The sequence below is a fragment of the Pristis pectinata genome, chromosome 3 (genome assembly GCF_009764475.1).
Source record: "Pristis pectinata isolate sPriPec2 chromosome 3, sPriPec2.1.pri, whole genome shotgun sequence".
In the NCBI taxonomy this organism is placed as follows: Eukaryota; Metazoa; Chordata; class Chondrichthyes; order Rhinopristiformes; family Pristidae; genus Pristis; species Pristis pectinata.
Window position 1 is genome coordinate 76,481,548 of NC_067407.1, and position 19,354 is coordinate 76,500,901.

A 19,354-nucleotide genomic window follows, 5' to 3' on the forward strand; every position below is an offset into this window, starting at 1 on the left:
ACCTTTCATAGTATCACTAATTAAGAGTATCAAATCATTAACCTGTGTAGTGAAAGCTTACTAAAAAGTAGGGCTCATTTCAGCATCAAAGTCACTGAGCTCAGAGAAAAAGATTCTTCCCTGAACCTGCCATCAGTCTTAAGATTAACAGCACTACATTTGAGCACTGGAACATTAAATCTATAGCTTTAAAACAACTATTGATGTTTGCTGCCTTCCCCTTTAAATAAAGCATTACTGAATCATGACCTTACATCAGAGAAAGAATACGAACAATGGGACAAATGAGACCTGCAACTTCTCTTGAATATGGTGATAGGATGACATATCATTTCAACACCATTTAGCTCTTTTGGTAATAATACTTATTTTATTTTGCTTTATACCATGCTTATTTAGTATTTAGGTAGTTAACAGAGAAGATTAAATGCTTAAAATGTTGACTTTTTTTTCCTTTGAAGAGTAAATGAACTATCCCAATTGAAGCTTCAGTCATTTTTTTTTAAGTGAATGCTGATATGTTGAAGACATTTCATCCAAATTATTTGTTAATGTAATACAAGCTATTTAAAGGAAAGCAAAATTTGTTTAAAAACACAGGTATTTCCATTTTTTAAGCAGACGAGAATGGCAATTTCACATCAAAAGATGTGCATTCTTTAGGGATGCCTAAAATATATGGGCAACATAGTGCACAGCGGGAAATGCTTCTGCCTCACAGCTCCACCAAGCTGGGTTCAATCCTGAGCTCAGCTGCTGCCTGTGTGGGAGTTTGCATGTTCTCCCTGTAACTACATGGGTTTCCTCCGGGTGACCCTGTTTCCTCCCACAAGCCAAATGTGCTGGTTGGTAGATTAGTTGGCTACTGTAAGTCGGTTACTGTGTGTCGGTGGATGACAGGAGAAACAGAGTGGAGTTGATGGGCATTAGAGAGAGGATGCATTGGAGGTAAATAATTAGAGGAAGTTGATTGATGATATTCCTCTGCAAGCTGGTACAAACTCAATGGGCCATACATTTCCCGTGACATAGGAGGAGGAGATATGAAACTTAACGCAGCAAGTCGTCTAAACTGCTGACTCTTAATTAAATAATTATTTGTGTTCTTCCCTATTCCCACTCCAATGTTTTATAAGTCCAACAGTTCTAGTACTGTGTGGCATTATGTTCTCACTAAACTTAAGATTACTAAACGATACAACTGATTTTAAAACATTCAATTGTTGGCAAAGTCACTCTCCCAATCAGTATAACCACTCCAATTAACTTTTACTTAAAAGCACAGTATGAACCCTAGAACTTGCATTATACTAATTTGCGATTACAGGAATTACTCTGGAGAGTGCATTAAACACTACAAGGTGAAGACTCCAATTTCTATATAAAGTTTATGCTGTGATGGTACTTGATGCATCTCAGGTTCAGCCTCCTTCCAATGGATCATGATATAGCTCAGCATCACTGATCACTACTCAGTGATTATTCAGCTGCACTGAATGGCACCACCACAACCAACATGCATCTGTCTCACTGTATTTATAACGATTTGTAGAGTTTAGCTGTATTGATAGGATTAGCAATACCAGAATATTAACTGGCTGATTACTTAAAAAAACAAAAGGAAAACAAATATTGCCATTGTCAACAATAGGCATGGAGTCAAGTCACAAAGAGCTCTCTGCTCCTAGTCACTCATCTAATCGTAGATGAAGTTTGAAACATTGGTGTTCTGCAATCCGCTGAGAAACAGTTGCTGTCGAATACACACCAGTAAGGTGCACTACATTCTGGCATAGTTCAAGTGCGTGTGCTGAGCACATGGTCACATTTAAAATGATGTAGGCTCTGAATGTTTGAAGTGGCAGTGAGCAGAACATGTTGCTCAATCAAATACCATCTCTCTTCCATATACCCAACACATATTCTACTCACTGACAAAAAGTTTGCAAACTGATGTACAATAATCAGCTGATGCTTTATTCAGCAGTTCTGCTCATCTATAGTCATAGAGCAATAATGAAATCAGAGAAGTGTTAGAGTAGAAAACTTGAATGCAGAGATCAGTTGGATTTTCTCAAATTTATTATAACTCTAATACAATATATGGTGAAAGCCATATAAAAAAGTAACATTTAATGGTCCATAGAATATCTACTACAAGAAAATTAATGAAACAACTTTGCCTGTCCTTGGTATTCCAATCATGCATTAAATAATGGAGTAATAGTTGGTGTGCAGATCATCACTAGAGATAGAAGATTTCTGAGCAAATGATCTTCCAAACCAATTTATATGTCTGAAAATGTACTTGACAACTTTACTAATAGTGTGCTATATGTCTGCAGGGACATACATTACTCTTTCCAGGTAAAGATTAAATAAATATAAAAGGAAATCAAAACATAGCCATGTGAGTCTCTCCGGACAGGCTGGAACGCATTTACATAAGCACTCAAAAGTGTCTTGTATACTAGCAGGTCATAAATTAGAATTAACTGGTTAATATTGATATAGAAATGCAATGATTTCTAGTCACATCCTTGGTGAGTAGAATTGCCTCATGCTATGTATTCAGATAAATAATTGCACAATTATGATTTCAACCATAAATTTTAAAATTTGTCTTAAGTTCAATTTATCTAATGCTCAACTTACTACCAGAAAAAAAGATGATGTTCCCTAACCAATTTTCCAACCCTTTCCCTGGTAAGTTTCTGAGATTGAACCAGATCTTTCTCAACATTGATGATGTCTTTAACACTGAGATGGACTTTCATCCACATAAGCTGAACTGTGCAATATTTCAGAGGCAGGCGCAGGTAGCCATGATGATGGAGCTAAGTATCTGGTACGCATCCGCACCTTTGTTGCCTCAAGACATGGATATTTCAGCACTTTCTTCATTAACCTCCCATTTTCTATCCCTATAAAACTAAACTTATTCAAATTCTGCCACTTGTTTCCAAAGCTGCACCAGGCAACACTCTCCCATCATGACTGCTTGTTGATTTATCCATCTCATCTAACACCTTGCACCCTGATCTTCAAACCCCTCCATGTCATCAGCCCTTCCTATCTTTGTAACTTCCTCCAGTCCTACACCCCCTACAGATCATTGTGCTCTTCCAATTCAGGTCTCCTGTGCACTTACGATTTTAATCACTCCACCACAGCCGTCTGTTTCGCTATGTCAGTGACAAGTTTTTAGTCATCTGTGCTAACATTTCACTTTATAGTTCAGTCCCAATTTTTACTCAATAATGCTCCCAGATGTTGAGGAGACCGATAAGTACTAACCCAGGCAAAGGATTAAATTCACCAAGATAAAAGCACTAGACTAATGACAGCTCTCCCTTCCAAGTGTATAAATATAATGTATTTTTAAAGGCAAAAGAAATGTAATAATAAAGATTAGTAAGAAAGATTTTTTCAGCAAACATAATTTGTTCACCATTTTCAAATCTATTGGATAGGTTATTCCTGCTGAATAAAACATCAATACTGTACCACAAAAAAAAGATTCCTGTCAAAGACAGCGGTGAAATTAAATCATAAATAAGCATGGTAATGCAAGTACATGGATGTTCCCAAATGCAAATTCTAAACATCAGTTTATAAAAGTTCTAACAGCTTTACATTAAAAATTAAGAATTGCAGGATAGCAGTTGAATAGGTTTTATGTTGCCTTGCATGACCTATGAAAGAACCACAAAAGATGAGGTTTAAGAGAGAATGATTGACAGGAAACAGAGACACCTGAAAATGACACACAGGAATGTGAAAAATACCAGATTAGATCTTGCTGTGTAGTAGATCTCTTCTGAAATGTCGAAAAAATCATCACAGTTGGGCTGTTCAGCAGACAAAGACCAAAAAATCTGTTACTTATATCAAGCCCAAGAAACAACTAAAAGGAAATCAATTTGTATCAGATTTCCCTTAAATATAACCATCCAACCACAGAAACAGTGATATTAAGTGCACAGGTACGTGAATAGGAAAGATTTAGAGGGATATGGGCCAAATGCAGGCAAATGGGACTAGCTTCAATGGGAATCTTGGTGGGCATGAACCAGTTGGGCCGAAGGGCCTGTTTCCACACTGTATGACTCTATTAAGAACTGTGTTTGAGGTATAAAGGTGGATATTTCCAATTAAAAACATATTTAGTTTTAGCTTAGTAGACCAAGATATTTTGAGCATGATTACTGTTTATGAATTAGAAAGTATTTCCTGATTTATAATTATTCATAAGGATCCATGTTTGAAGGTTTACACATAATGCAATTCTTCATTGGATTGAATCTTAAAAATAAAGTTGCAGTACAAACTTGAGTGTCAAATTTCATTTAAAATCAAACTGACTCCTACTTTTGGGAATTCAGAAAATATAATCTTTTATTTCCATCACCACTTTAAATGCAACTTATCAATCCTTTATAAGCTTCAGAAAACACGAAGCTGTTTTCATCAGTTAAGATAGGGAATTAAAAACATCTAAGTCCCATAACATTTGTGAATATGGGTATGTGCAATTTTTCAAAACGTTCATTTAGTTGCTTAAACAGTGTCAAAGCCAGAGTGCCTTACTTACAAGTTCATGATGAGGCTCGGTTTCCTTTCGCATTGGTGGATCAAATTTTATTTGTCCAACTGCAAATAAATCCATAGTAAGACCATCATTCATTACACAAAAGTAGAAATGCAATTCAATGCAAAAGAATGGGGAAGGGAGGAAAGCAGCTCAAAGAAAATGGGGGAAGAGGGAGTAGATAGAGACAATAAGTTTAAAAAAAAAACTGAATTTCTTAAATTTCCAAAAAAATGTAGAGAATGCATCTTTTCTTCTGAATCCTCCATTGGGAGATTTAGAACTTACAGTTAATCTCTGACCGCGTCCTTTCTTCCCTCACATTTCTGCTAGTGGACTGAATTCGATGAGGAACCGATATTGGAGGCTGAAGAGAAAAAGCACACAGTTAAAGCTCTTTTTGTAGCTATTACTAAATCTGCCCCTACAAATCTTTCCACTGAAAAAAATTAACTGAACTTTTACTTCATGTTACACATAGCACAAATTCAAAACAGGATTATCAGGCCTAACCTAATTTTTTCTTAAAATCTGCTTTTCTGAAAAAACACATGCAGTTAGTTATTGCAGAAAACAGGCATGCATGGAATGCAGATTCCCAACATTGGGTCATGTTCATAATATGCATTTAATATCAACCACAAATGTGTTGCATATTTACTAAAGAATTGATAAAAGCTTGTTCCGCCATCACTTTAATTGCTCCACTTTTGATTTAAGCCATTTATTTGGAGGCCACTTCTTAAAAGGAGAAGGTATGATGAAAAACTAGCATGTTTCCACATCAATGTTCCCTTTATAGTTAAAACCAGCTGCCTTTAATCAAAAATTTACTTATACTTCACTTTTTAATAAAAATAGAAAAGGGCAGTTGCTGGACCTCAACATTTCATTTGCTTATGTCATGGCAAGTGTTTGAAATACAAATCTACGCTGTAACATGCTGCTTTAGAATTGATAACCAGTTGAAATACTGATGAAAAAGCTTAACAGTTTTAACTTTTAGCATAATTTTACAACACTGCATTGTCTTTGACTGATTTCACATCAAACTTAATGAAAAATAACCAAAAGATTCTGAGAACCTCTCTTTGATTTAAAAAAAAATTTAAAAAAAAGAGGAAGCACTACTGTCCAATTGGTTAAGATAGAGAACCAGCTAAGTTTAAGGTTTGATATCTACTTTGTGCTGTTTGGTTGAGTGACACCAACGATGAATGAAGATGAGTGAAGGATGGTACAATGGACTTCAGTCCCCAAGGTTAAGAAGGGAGAAAATGGTTATCATTTCCTGGAAAACCACATGTAGGTGGTAGAGTATTATGACTGGATTGAACATGGCTACTTAAACTGCTGATAATCACTGACTATGTTTACAGATATGGTAATTAAATTTCAACTAACGAAATACAATTTTTAATGAAAACAAGAAATTAGTCTGTTTTAATATTTTAGTACACCCAGTCTTCTGTTAAGTAGAATTGCAAGTGAATCAAAACGTATTAGGGACTACACCATACACTCACGAACAGGTTTCACACAAACAATCTGCTATTGATTTTAATTCATAATGACTCAGTACATAATAATGCAAACAGTTTAATATCAGTTGGACTCAACAATTTCTTCCAGATTTGCAGCATCTGCAGTTTTTTAAAAAATTTTCAGCATTTTAATCATCCCTGTTAAATAGCTTTTCATCAAAAGAAGAGAATATCAAACACGTAAAAGCAATAGGAAGCCAGCAAGTCACTGAACACCTCTCTCAAAATACAGGCAGTAAACGTTGACAATATATCTCTAAAAACAGGTCACACTGGGATAAAAACATCAATTCAATCTGTTACTTTACTCTGGCTCAACATACCACAAAATTTTACCATGTTAAAAGTGGATTTGTCTGCACAAATAGATTTAGATCCATCCAATGTTTCCATAATGGAGGAAGGAATCTTAAATATGCAAACAACCTACTGACACAAAAGCATTAGCATCATTGTATACAATTCATGCACAACAGCAATGCATTTAAACTGTATTTTAGAGAATAGTGGGTGTGACAATTTCCCAAGGACATTATTAAGCAATGCAAAAAACATGTTAAGGTACAACATAAAATACACAAAAAAGTGGAGTCAAATTTAGTAACGTACATACAAGCTAGCATTTGGTATAACAAATTCTCAAAGCAAAGAATTAGGTTAAGTTTCACTTCATTGCACAAATGTCTGAATTTGCCTACTGATGTGCATTCATCACAATTAATGCAGGCAAATTGGTATGACACTGTTCACTGCGTTTATTTTGTTAAGCATACAATTGATTCCAGCCTCACTTCTCCATTATTCTTGAGGAGGAACCTATTCCAGAAATGGCTGTGTTCAATACATAATACAGCAATTTATTTTTTAAAAACTCTTTAAAGAACAAATATTTGGTAAATTGGTACTTGGGAACTCATTCTCCCGTAACCGTTATAAAGAAAAACTACATGCTTGTAAGAGCATTAAACACATACATAGACACATCTGTGCATTCTACTATATCTTCCAAATTTATCCCATCAACTTCATTGTAATGAATTTCAGAGATAGAGAACATGCTGACACAACTATATTGCACGTTGACTGCTACTGACTGGAGATGAATTTCCAGGCAAGAGTAAATGGCTTTCCAAGGACCTCTGAATTAATGTGCCAGAACCAACACAAATTACAAATTTTAATTTTCAAGCATTTGCAATAACCCTGCACACCTTTATTGTGATTCTGAATGATTAAAAGATCACAGATTTTTCACAACAGCAATTCTACAGCACTTAATCTTGAATAAATGAAATATGAATAGTTTGAAAGAATTAACAATCCCTTCACAGAAGTGGAAGCATTTGGAATACCAGATAACGTGCAGCTGGTCAAGGTAACAATGAGGACTGAAATTTAGTTTGGTGGGGGGGCAATGGTGAAGACAGAGAAATACAAACAGTGGTACAAGCCACTATCAGCTGCCAGGAGCTCAGTTAGAAACTGACTATAATTAAAGCTCTCAGCCTGAGTTCATCTATGCAAGGTGAACAGATAGCTGAGTTAAAGTGACAAAACAGAGCAACTGCATTGTTTGGACCTTTGTCTATAGTTTTGTGCATGCAGATGTGCTTGGAGTATATGAAGCCTGGTGATATAAATGGACAATTTCCAGAGGACCAGCTGATTAGTTTTATATCCAAATCACGAGCTGATTAGTTTTATATCCAAATCTCCATTACTCACAGCTGCTTGTTCAGATATTTCAATTATATAGTTAATGTAATCAAGTGTGGTACAGCAGCAAGTAAGAGTGTTTTATTTGGCCACGCAATTACAGAAATAGGACAAGAAAAATCCAATACTGCCCAGTTGATCCTATCTAGCTATATCAACTTCCAATTGATCAAGATCATAAATACAGAAACATTTCAGACTCCAAAATTCACAGCAATGTATATGGAACTGTTTCAGATGGGTGAAAAAAAGTTTTATACGTACATTTTGAGCCTGATAATAACAATTTGGCTTTATAATTATTAAAATGTTTTAGTCATTTTTTTTAGAAACTTAGATGGCATGCCTTGCAATTAATTCTAATAACAAAATTGCAAGTAGCCATATTCCACGCACAGTAATTGATTTATTGAGGTTAAGGATAGCTGTTACAGCACATTTCTACTGAGCTGACAAGTAGAGAAATACTTCCCCAACAAGTTTTCTTTATTTTTAATCACAAAAGATTACTCCATTACTTCTCAGAATGTTTTAAGTCCACAGCCTTCAAGAAAAGGTAACATAAAAGAAGAAAAATAGAGTACAAGGATACCATAACATTATCTTATACCCAATACTTTGCCACACATTTTAGTGCTTATTAAGAAATGCGAAAACCTAAGACATCACAGAGATCTTTAACAAGGTGATGTCATAGATCAAAAGATTTTTGTTCTATCCCTTAAAGATTAGTCTTGAGATGGAAAAAATGTGCCAGAATTTTACTCCATTAGACCAATTCCAATGCATCTTAATAAATCTTTAAGCATCATAAAAGCCTAGTAGTTTTTTGCACAATTAGCCATATGCAACATATTTCAAATGTATGCAGTAGAATGGTTACAAACTTTAATACAAACTTATATTTGAGCCCTGGTTAAACCTTGATATAAAAATTTTCTGATTAGAAATGTTTTAAGTTTGTAATAAGGTTTGATTATTTGCATTTTTCTAAACAAAGTATTAAATTTGCAGTAGCGTTATCAATGGCAAGCTTTCGTTTATAAGAGTTTTGCTGCAAACAAGCTAGTTAAAAGCATAATTATAATTTTATAACTGGGAGGACTATCAAATGAGTTGATTAGAAGACTGATCTTTTTAAAACAGCTGTATATCTGCAGCAATAGGCCAGCTGCAGTAAGTTTCAAATAAGCAAATATACAGCCGAGGTTAATGGAATGCTTTGCTGGATATCAACAAAGTACCTTATTACGAGCAGCAAAACGTGGGGCTCGGCGTGCAAGAGGAGAAGCAGGAGAAAAGATCCCCAAAAATTTTAGCTGAGTTGGGAGAACAGAAAAAAAACAGAACAATCACAATGAAGGAGGATGTGAATTCATCTACGAATAAAGTTAATTATGTCAAAAATGAGTGGAAAAGACATTGTAATTCAATTTTTAATTTAAAGAGACTTGAGTTTACCAAATAGAAAATATTAACCACATATAAAACCATATAAGAACACCAGCACTCACAAACATTTAAACAGACAAGTTGAATTAGACTTGAACATCTTATTTCTCACACAAAATATGGTTTAAAACCATCATCTCAGATTTTAAAGTATCTGAACAGAACAGAGGGACATCAGGTCAGAGGGATCTGATTTTCAGCTTTGCTGCATCAAAGCAGCATAAGATTGAGTGAGGCATTCTACTTTAATTTATTCCATTTTCAAGGGACAAGTTAGGTTACATCTGAAGTTAAGATATTCGGCGTGAATGTTTACAGCGTGAATTTTGCAGTCAGTAGTTCTTGCTGACCTATAAAAGAAAGCTGCCTACAAAAGACCCAGCGATGTTTGTGGCAGAGATTTCCCTTTTCTGATGTCAATCACTGTCAGGCTTCAGGTCACAAGAAATACGAATTACCATGATGTGATCGAACAGCCAATCACTTAATTATCATAGCAAACTAAGAAAAAACAAATACAACTTTTTACCAACTTCTTAATGATTTTGGAGCACTAAATAAAGAATGGAAATTGCACAAGATTAATGTAAAAGCTAAAAAGGTAATTACTTTAAAATCCATTATGTTTTGAAATACTTAAGTTTTATTTACAGCATGGTAACAGGCCCTTCCAGCCCAACGAGTTCGCGCTACAATCTATCTATATATTATACACATCATTAGTTTTCTTCAGGGCCAGAATTTAAGCACAAGTACATAACTAGGAGCAGCAGTAAGTCACTTAGCCCTTTAAGCCTGCTCTACCACTCAAGTTCAAGACTGATATACTTTCGATCCATTTTCCATTACCATCTCCATATCCTTCGATTCTCTTTGTATCCAGAAATCTACTGATCTCTGTTTTGAACAAGTTCAATGACAGAGCTTCCACCATTCTCAAACGTAAAGAATTCCACAGATTCACCACCTGAAAGCAAAAATTTCTCCTCATCTCAGTCCTATTTGGCCTCTCTCTCATTCTCAGACTGTGACTGCTGGTTCTGCACACATCAGCCGGGGGAATCATCCTCCCTGTATCTGCCCTTCTAACTTTTAATAAGACCACCCCTTATTCTTCTAAATCCAGAGAGTACAGGCCTGTTGACCCAATCACTCCTCAAACCCACTGTTCCAGGAACCAGTATGATCAATCTTTATTACACTCCCTCTATGATACAGATATCCTTTTGTTTTAAGATAAAGGTAAGACCACCAAATCTGTACATAATAGTCCAAGTGCTATCTCACCAAGTCCTTATATGATTACAGTATGACATCTTTACTCCTGTAGTCAAATCCTGCATGTGCGCGTCAGCTTTCAGTGAATTGTGTATGAGAATACCTTGTCCCTTTGAAAATCAACTTTTCCCAATCTGTAACCATTTGGAAAATACTCCACTTTCTGCTTTGTGCACCAAAGTGGATGAATTCAGTTTTCCCACATTATATTTCATCTGCCATGTGTTTTCCCACTCATTCAGCTTTGTTAGATCCTATTGAAGCCTCCTTACAGCCTCCTCTATGTTCACAATCTAATTGTATCAGCAACAAGCTAAGTAATATGACATAACATTGTAAACTGCAAAGATGATGGTGATAAATTGCAACAGGCTGCTGGAATAGGTACATGCATGGCAGATGAAGTTGAATGTGGAGAAATGTGAGATGATGCATTTTGGTAGGAAGAATGAGGAGAGGCGGTACAAAATAAAGGATGTTGTTCTGGGAGGGTGTATCGATGTCCGAGTCATTGAAAATGGCAGGGCAGCTTGAGAAGGTGCTTAATAAGGCACACACAATTCTGTGCTTTACCAACAGTGATAGGACAAAAGGTAAACGTGCTGAGAGTTTATAAAACAGCAGTCCAGCCTCAGCTGGAGTACTGTGCTCAATTCTGGTCACCTCATTATAGGAAAAATGGAAGGCATTAACAAGAGACCAGAAAAGATTTATGAGAGAGGTTCCTGAGATATGGGATTGCAGTTACAAAGATAAATTAGATGGGCTGGAACTGTTTCCTTTGGAGAAAGCAAAGGGGAGATCAGATAGAGGTATACAAAATGCTGAGGATCTAGACAGAGTGGGTACTGGGAGGCTGCTTCTTTTGGTGGAGGGATCAAGGACGAGTGGTCACAGGTATGAGATGAAGGCAAAGAGAATTAAAAGTTACGAGGAAAAAATTTTCTCTTTACACAGTGTGGTTGGAATCTGTAATGCAAAGCCTGCAGATTTTGTGGAGGCAGATTCCACTGCAGCCTTCAAGAAGGATTTGGATAAATCTATAGTGTGGGAAAATTTGCAAGGCTACAGAATTGTCTCGATGGTTCGGGGGCGGGGGGTGGGGGGGCGGGGGGAGATGGAACTAGTGAGTCCCTCTGGTAGAGAACCGGTACAGAGATCAGGGCCAAGTGGTCTCCTCCTGTGCAGTAGCCATGCTATGATTCCATGGTCCCTTCAGCCAATCTGTTGATATAGATTATGAATAGCTGGGGGTCAAGAATCAATCCCTGTAATACCCCACTAGTCACAGTCTGTCAATCCAGGAAAGACTAGTTTATTTCTCATCCTTTACCTTCTGTCCGACAATCATTCCTCAACCCATGCCAATCCATTACCCCCAATTCCATATGCTCTAATCTTGCTGACCAACCCCCTTTTATCTATCCCTAACAATCATGTTCGCTCAAAGAAATCCAAAAGATTACTCAAATATGATTTCCCCTTCATAAATCCATGCTGTCTTTGCTCAGTCCTATCATTCTTTTCTTGGTGTTCCTTTGTTATATCATCCAGCATTTTCCCTATTAGTGATGTTAGGCTAACAGATCAGTAGCTGCAGGTTTTGTCTCCCATGCTTCGTAAATAGTAGCGTCACAGTTGTTGCCCTCCAATCTGCAGAAACCACTCCAGAAGTACTAGTAATTATGGCTTAGTATGTCACTAAAAATTCACTTAAACCTTGCGCAACAAAATAAAACATTTTCAGGGAATTTTTACAGACAGCCCAATTCATAAATGCCTTACATTCTCATTAATTCAACCAATTTCCCTCAATTCTAGTAGTGGAGACTTCAAAAGAGATCAGCCTGTGGTGAAGAGTTTAAAGATGAATTAGCAATTTGAGGAATTTGGACTAAATTACACATCTGTGGAAATCCAGAAATTACGGTACCTTTCAAGGTGAAGAAAGAAAATGAAGACAGTAATTTTGCTGGTCAATTTAAGAGCAAGTTCAGGCCAAATTATTTTTAACCTCATGCCCAAGTCACTCGATTTCCCCCCTTCTGCCCTTAGGTAGGAAGAGAAAACTAAGCAAGCAATAAATTCACACTTCCCTGGAAGTGAGGAATTGGAAGTAAAAACACTCCTGTGTACATTTTAATAAGAGGTTGTATTGCCATCATGTGAAAGGAAGCATCCTTTGGAGAAATATACACTTTAATTATAGAGAGCTAATTGATATCACTAAATCATTCACTCTAAGCACCCAATGGGACATATTATTTGCACAAATCTGGGAAAAAAACAACAGATACTAAAGCTCTCCTACTTTGTCTTCCAACTATTTCAGACATTTGAAAGCCTACTCTGAATTGTCAGAGGGCCATCCTGCAAACAGTACATACCATAAATTCCAAATCCACTATAATTCCCATGTTTGGAGATATTTGCTCTATGATTACTCAAGCAGAGAGAAGGAAAAAAAATCAGTCCTCACTATTCTGCATTAATCTTGTCAATGAATAAAGGCATAAATCACAATCCACACATTCAAAGCAGTCAAGATCCATCAATGATTAGCAGCCAAGAGTCATTAACTTCTGAAAAGCAATCGGTTGATTTATTTTTGATGAGGCGATGGTGTCAGTAGGCAGACCCTGGTAAAACCATTTAGGGATTGAGGAGCCAGTAGGCAGTCAGTTGCGAACAAAGGGAAAGCAGTAAGTAAATCCAGGCAGAAGAAGCAGAGGATGGCAGAGGGCATTCACTTAGGCAAAAGAACCTTGAATTAGGAAGTATCAATACCTTCAATTTATGGGGGGGACAGGAATATACTGATAAGAAAATGAAAGTGAATTCACGAGCTTAAACAGTATATATAAATAATCTGATGGTCGAACACATATGCTTAAAGGTAAATTATCCAAACTAGCAGGAAACACAAAAGGAGCTATTAGAAAACTCCTCAGGACAAAATATTTTCTGACATAGCATCTTCAGGTATGTACTGGTTAAGTAACTGAATCACACATATATTTATGTATCATAATGGCACAGATTTGATCTACAATCGATCCTAATCTGGTTTACATCACTAACCCAGGCAACAGACAAAAGGAGGTAAGAAAATAAATTTACACCTGATGAATTCCAGCAAGCCCTAAGGTGCATAAACACGCTTAATCAGTAGGTGTGCATAGAATCCACTCATGCCCTCCATGGTCAAACTCCATGTTTGAGAAAGCCTGTCAGGGAATAGGATCCTTGCCCGATATTCTTCCCTTTGTCTAACTTCAGGATACTAAACCTCATTATCTGTCACAATGCAAGACTATGCAAGACCAACCACCTCATACTAGGCCAGGATACAACACCTTACCAAATAAGTGACTGGGACCACCAAAGGGTTAAAATTTGGGGGAAAAAACCTCAAAGCCAATACAAACATCGGTTACAAGTAGCATGAAAGATACAGGAAGTCTCCGGGTTACGAACGCCCGACTTACGAAACAACCTCCGTAAAGCCTATTACTTTAAAAGAAAAATCGAGTTACACACAATGGTTCATACTAACGAACGGGCGGACTACTTTGCGCAACACTCAAAACACTGTGCATTTTAAGCGGTCCGTTGGCCCAAGGGAGAACTGTTACTGCATTATTATATTTATGATGTTTTAGGTAAAATATATACTATATACTAAGACAAACATTTGACTAATTGACGCTAGATGTGAACTGTACGTAACTGTTCCGACTTACATACAAATTTGACTTACGAACAGACTCAAAAACGGAACTCGTTCGTAATCCAGGGACTTTCTGTATATCGTTTCAGAACAGAAATCTCATGCTTCCTAACACACTATTTTTTGGGGGTGGTAATGCATCTCAAAAATAGAGGGATAGAGGCGGAGAAATGGATCGGATAATAAAAAAGATTTTAAATGGTTTAAGAAACAGTATTAATTATGTTTCCCTGAAAGCCAATCCAAACTGAAAATTTAATTTTTAGGTATAGAATGTGGTAAGTCACCGGCACCTCCTGTCACAAAGAAATGAAGGTAATATTAACAGAATAGTCCTGCTCTGTAAATAACTGAATTACATGCTTGGTTTAAGTGCTGAATGTAGAATCAGTAAGCTATCAAGACACTCAGAAAATGAAAACATTTTCTTTAAAGTTAGGTGCTCCTTCATGCCTTCATTTCCACTGAGCCAAAGTAGAAGGGGTAAAAATTTCTTCTCAATCCTTGTACTACCTCAATGCGCTGTTGTAATGAAATTATATATATGATGGCATGCAAAACAAAGTTTTCACTGTACCTTGGTACATGTGACAATAATAAAGCAATTTACCATTGTCTAATGCAATAAGGATAAACTTCTAAACAAAGCCAGTGGAAAATTTGGGGAGAACTGCAAGGATTATGCCACATTTTCCTCACAATCAAAGGTTACTGTGATTGATAATTCTCTTTGCTTAAATTATTGTCCTTTAAACACCTGCATCCCAGTTTTCTCACCTTTCTTTCCAGTTAATGGTGGCACACCCCCTTTCCTTTCCTCCCACACAGGGCTTGGACCAATAATCCAGAGATAAAGATTCAAATGTGAGCCAGCAGCTGATTTAAATTCAGTTAATAACCTGCAATTTTTTTTTGAAAAAAGTAATCTTAAAAATGATCATGGAATACCAGATTGTTGTAGAAAAACTATCTAGGTCACGAACATCCTTTCAGGGAGAAAAGCTGCTGTCCTTGCCCATTTTGGTCTACATACATCTCTAAGCCTTCAACAATGTGATTGATTCTTAACCATTCTCTATAATGGCCCAAAAAAGCTGTTTAATTGGATCATAGCCCCCAGATTAAAACAGAACCTGGGCACTGAACTCAGACCCATCAAAATCTTAGCCATCCCAGCCCACCTTGCAAAGTTGTCCTTTGAAACATCTGAGGACTAGTGTCTAAATTGGAAGAGCTGTCCCATAGACAGCTCAACTGCAATATCCCATTGCAGCATGCTGTTGTGCAGAGGGACTTGAGAGTGCTTGTGCATGAATCACAAAAGGTTGCAACAGGTTATCAAGAAGGCAAATGGAAGGTTGGCCTTCATTGCTGGAGGGATTGAATTTAAGAGCAGGGAGATTATGCTGCAACTGGACAGGGTACTGGTGAGGCCACACCTGGAGTACTGCATGCAGTTCTGGTCTCCTTACTTGGGGAAAGATATACTGGCTTTGGAGGCGGTGCAGAGGTGGTTCACTAGGTTGATTCTGGAGATGAAGGGGGTAGCCTATGAAGAGAGATTGAGTTGCCTGGAACTATACTCACTGGAATTCAGAAGAAAGAGAGGGATCTTATAGAAACATAAAATTGTGAAAGGGATAGATAAGATAGAGGCAGGAAAGTTGTTTCCACTGGTAGGTGAGACTGAAACCAGGGGACATAGTCTCAAGATTTGGGGAAATAGATTTAGGACAGAGATGAGGAGAAAAAATGCTTTTCCCAGAGAGTAGTGAATCTGTGAAATTCTCTGTCCAGGGAAGCAGTGGAGGCTACCTCATTAAATATATTTAAGACACAGTTAGATAGATTTTTACATAGTAGGGGAATTAAGGGTTATGGGGAAAAGGCAGGTAGCTGGAGCTGTGTCCACGACCAGATCAGCCATGATCTTAATGAATGGCGGAGCAGACTCTATGGGCCAGATGGCCTACTCCTGCTCCTATTTCTTGTGTTCGTATAGAAAGATCAAGGAGCAACCTCACATGGAGACACAAGAGACTGTAGATGATGGAAATTTGAGCAACACACAAAGGAACTGGAGGAACTCAGTGGGTCAGGCAGCATCTATGGAGGGAAATGAACAGTCTATGTTTTGGGTCAAGACCCTTCATCAAGACTGGAAAGACAGAGGGGAGATAGTCAGCATAAAAAGGTGGGGGGAAGGGGTGGAGCAAGAGCTGGCAGGTGATAGGTGGATCCGGGTGGGCTGGGGGGGGGGGAGGGGGAGGGGGAGGGAGGGAGGAGAGTAGGAATGATGCAAGAAGCTGGGAGGTGATAGGTGGAAGTGACAAAGGGCTGAAGATGGAATTTGATGAGAGAGGACGGTGGACCATGGAATAAAGGGAGGGAGGTGGTGAGGGGAACCAATGGGAGGAGTGTGTGGGTGATGGGCAGATGGAGAGGGTGGGGGAGGAGAAACAGATAGGGTGATGGGAGCCAATGGGATCAAGAGGAAAAAACAACAACCTAACATATATAATTCTACAAGCACACCTCTTAAAGGCATCCCATAACAATCCCTGGGTATCTCCTGTCCCAAGTATAGGTCAGACACTGGTCCACAGGCAGGAAGGAGTGGCTCTGAAAACCCTGAACATTAACTCCTGATCCCAGGAAATATCATGGCATCAGGTCAAAAACAGGTAAAGAAACCTCCTCATGATTACCACCTCCCGTCCTCCCTCAGATGATGAATTAGTATTCCTCCATGTTGAGAAACACTCTAGGAAGAAGCCAGAGCACAGAATGTATTCTGGACATGGAAATCTGAATGTCTGTCACCAAGAGTGGCTTAGCAGCACCAACAAAGAACTAATGAACAGACTCCTTAAGGGCCAAACTGTCAGATTGGGAATGCCACAGGTAGTGAGTGAACAGACAGATAATAGACTTGACCTTGCCTTCACAAATCTATCCATGGTGGATATATATGTCCAGGGCAACACTTTTGGGGACGACCATCACATCATTCCTTCCAAATCCTGGATCCAACCTGAAACTCCTTACCCAACAGCACAGTGCGAGAGTATTCATTAGAAAGACTAACCATTCAAGAAGATGGCTCACCACCACTCTCTCCAGGGAAGTTAAGGATAGGCAATAAACACTGACATTTTAAACAATTTTTAAAAAATTCCCTATTTATGAAGCACTCTTTGAACACCCCCAACAAAGCTTCAGTATTGGCAGGAGCTCAGCTGACTGCATCTTCACCAGAGTCAGAAGGTTTAATCCCACTTCAGACTCAAAATCTAGGCCAACATTCTGGTGCAGATTTACAGCATGTTGCACTGCCAGAGCTGCTCTTTTGGATTAATCGGAAGCCTCATGTGACCTCTTGCCTCATCTGCCCTCTCATGTCGATGTAACATCATCTTTCTCGGAGTACATCATTGACTACACTTCAAAATTATTTCATTGGCTGTAAAGTGATATAACATGTCCTGAAAGGGATGTAAAAGGTGCTATACAAGTTCAAGTCTTCCTTTCTTTCTGTCCATTTGACACTGCTGTTGCTCAGCATGAATAAAACAATGCAGACCTTTGTGGGGCAGTATTCATGATCTTGCAAAACTATCCACCATTATGCAGCCTAAATCAATAAAAGCACACTATTCTCTTTGAAGGGAGATTCTTGTGTGATTGCAAAATACAGTTGCCAATTGACACATAGTGAGATCCTAAGAACAATAAATGAAAAGTTTTTGGTAGCATTGGTTGACAAAAGATTATGGGCCAGGATAACAGATGCACTCTCTAATCATTTAAAAATAATTGTCATGGGTTCTTTTGCATCCAATCATACAAGCAAACTGATTCAGCTTTAAACCACCTTCAAAAGATAGCAACTCAGAGCAATTCTCAATTTAGCTTTAACGAGACAGCGAATGTTACACACAAGTCCTGGAATTGTGGCTTTGATTCAGAGACAAGTGTTAACACTGAGTCACCCTTGGACTTATGTACCCCTGCCCAAGATATATCTCAATATCTGTATTGTACAACACAGTCAAAATTAAGGAACCTCACGGTAAGTTTATACTACATAAGTACACTCGGGATCTTGGTGTGCTGGTTCATGAACCACTACAAGCTAACATGCAAGCACGGTATATTCAGCAAGTACTTTGGCCTTGGCTGCAAAAAGGCTGAAATACACAAGTAAGGAAATGATAATGCATTGTTAAGAGCACACCAGGAAGAAGGCGTGCAGACTTGGTTTACCCCACTGATACTTGCCTTGAAATCAATGCCGTGTAGATTCAATGAGTTAATTCCTGGGATAAGAGGTTGATGAGGATTGGCCAAAACTCAATGAAGAATGAGAGGATCTCACTGAGGTGTACAAGATTCTGAGAGCAAGTGGCAGGCTGAGATTATGATTCCTTTGGCTGAAGAATCTAGAACTAGGAGGCACAATTTCAGAAGAGATCGAGTGCTTAGGAATGAGGAGGAAATTCTCTATTGAATGGTTTGTAAATTTTGGATTTTATTTTACTTGAGGGCTGTGAATGTTCTTTCATTGAGTATTCTCAAGGGTGAGATCAAGAGATTTTTGGATTGAAGATAATCAAGGAATATGGGGATTGAACAGGAAAGTAGACAGGGTACAGGATCAGTCATGATTTTATTGAATGGTTGAGCAAGCTCAAGGGGTTAACTTTTACTTCCATCTCTGATGTTCTTAAAATATACATTCACAAGGAAACTTGTATAATAAAAATTTTAAATCTAACTTTAAAGCAGTCCTATCAAATGTATAAATGTACAATCCTGCATGCCATAAAACACATAAATAATTCAATACTGGTCAAACACAAAAGCTAAGACACATAAACAAAACATTTCTTCAGATTTGCTACACATCAACATTCTTATATCATCAAGTTACAGTCAACAGTAGGGTGACTGCAAACAGGAAGATGAGGGGTTACAACCATATTCTCCAGTTCTGAAGATATCCAAAAGTCACAACATTGTGTTACTTCATAAGCCACCACC

At 37.7% G+C, this 19,354-nt stretch overlaps 1 protein-coding gene across 6 annotated transcripts in view; it reads right to left on the bottom strand.

Annotated features, from left to right (window-relative positions):
• The window catches only part of map4k3b (mitogen-activated protein kinase kinase kinase kinase 3b), a 212,181-nt gene that overhangs the window by 51,523 nt on the left and 141,304 nt on the right, over nt 1-19,354 (bottom strand). For 3 of the 6 annotated variants that reach the window (XM_052011028.1, XM_052011026.1, XM_052011025.1), the window contains exons 13-15: nt 4,880-4,958; nt 4,595-4,653; nt 3,789-3,851 (exon numbers count right to left, since the gene is read on the bottom strand). In XM_052011028.1, coding sequence (XP_051866988.1) covers nt 3,789-3,851; nt 4,595-4,653; nt 4,880-4,958 — 201 coding nt within the window. The remainder of the gene's footprint in view (nt 1-3,788; nt 3,852-4,594; nt 4,654-4,879; nt 4,959-19,354) is intronic. The other 3 variants (XM_052011030.1, XM_052011029.1, XM_052011027.1) reach the window with 1 other exon arrangement.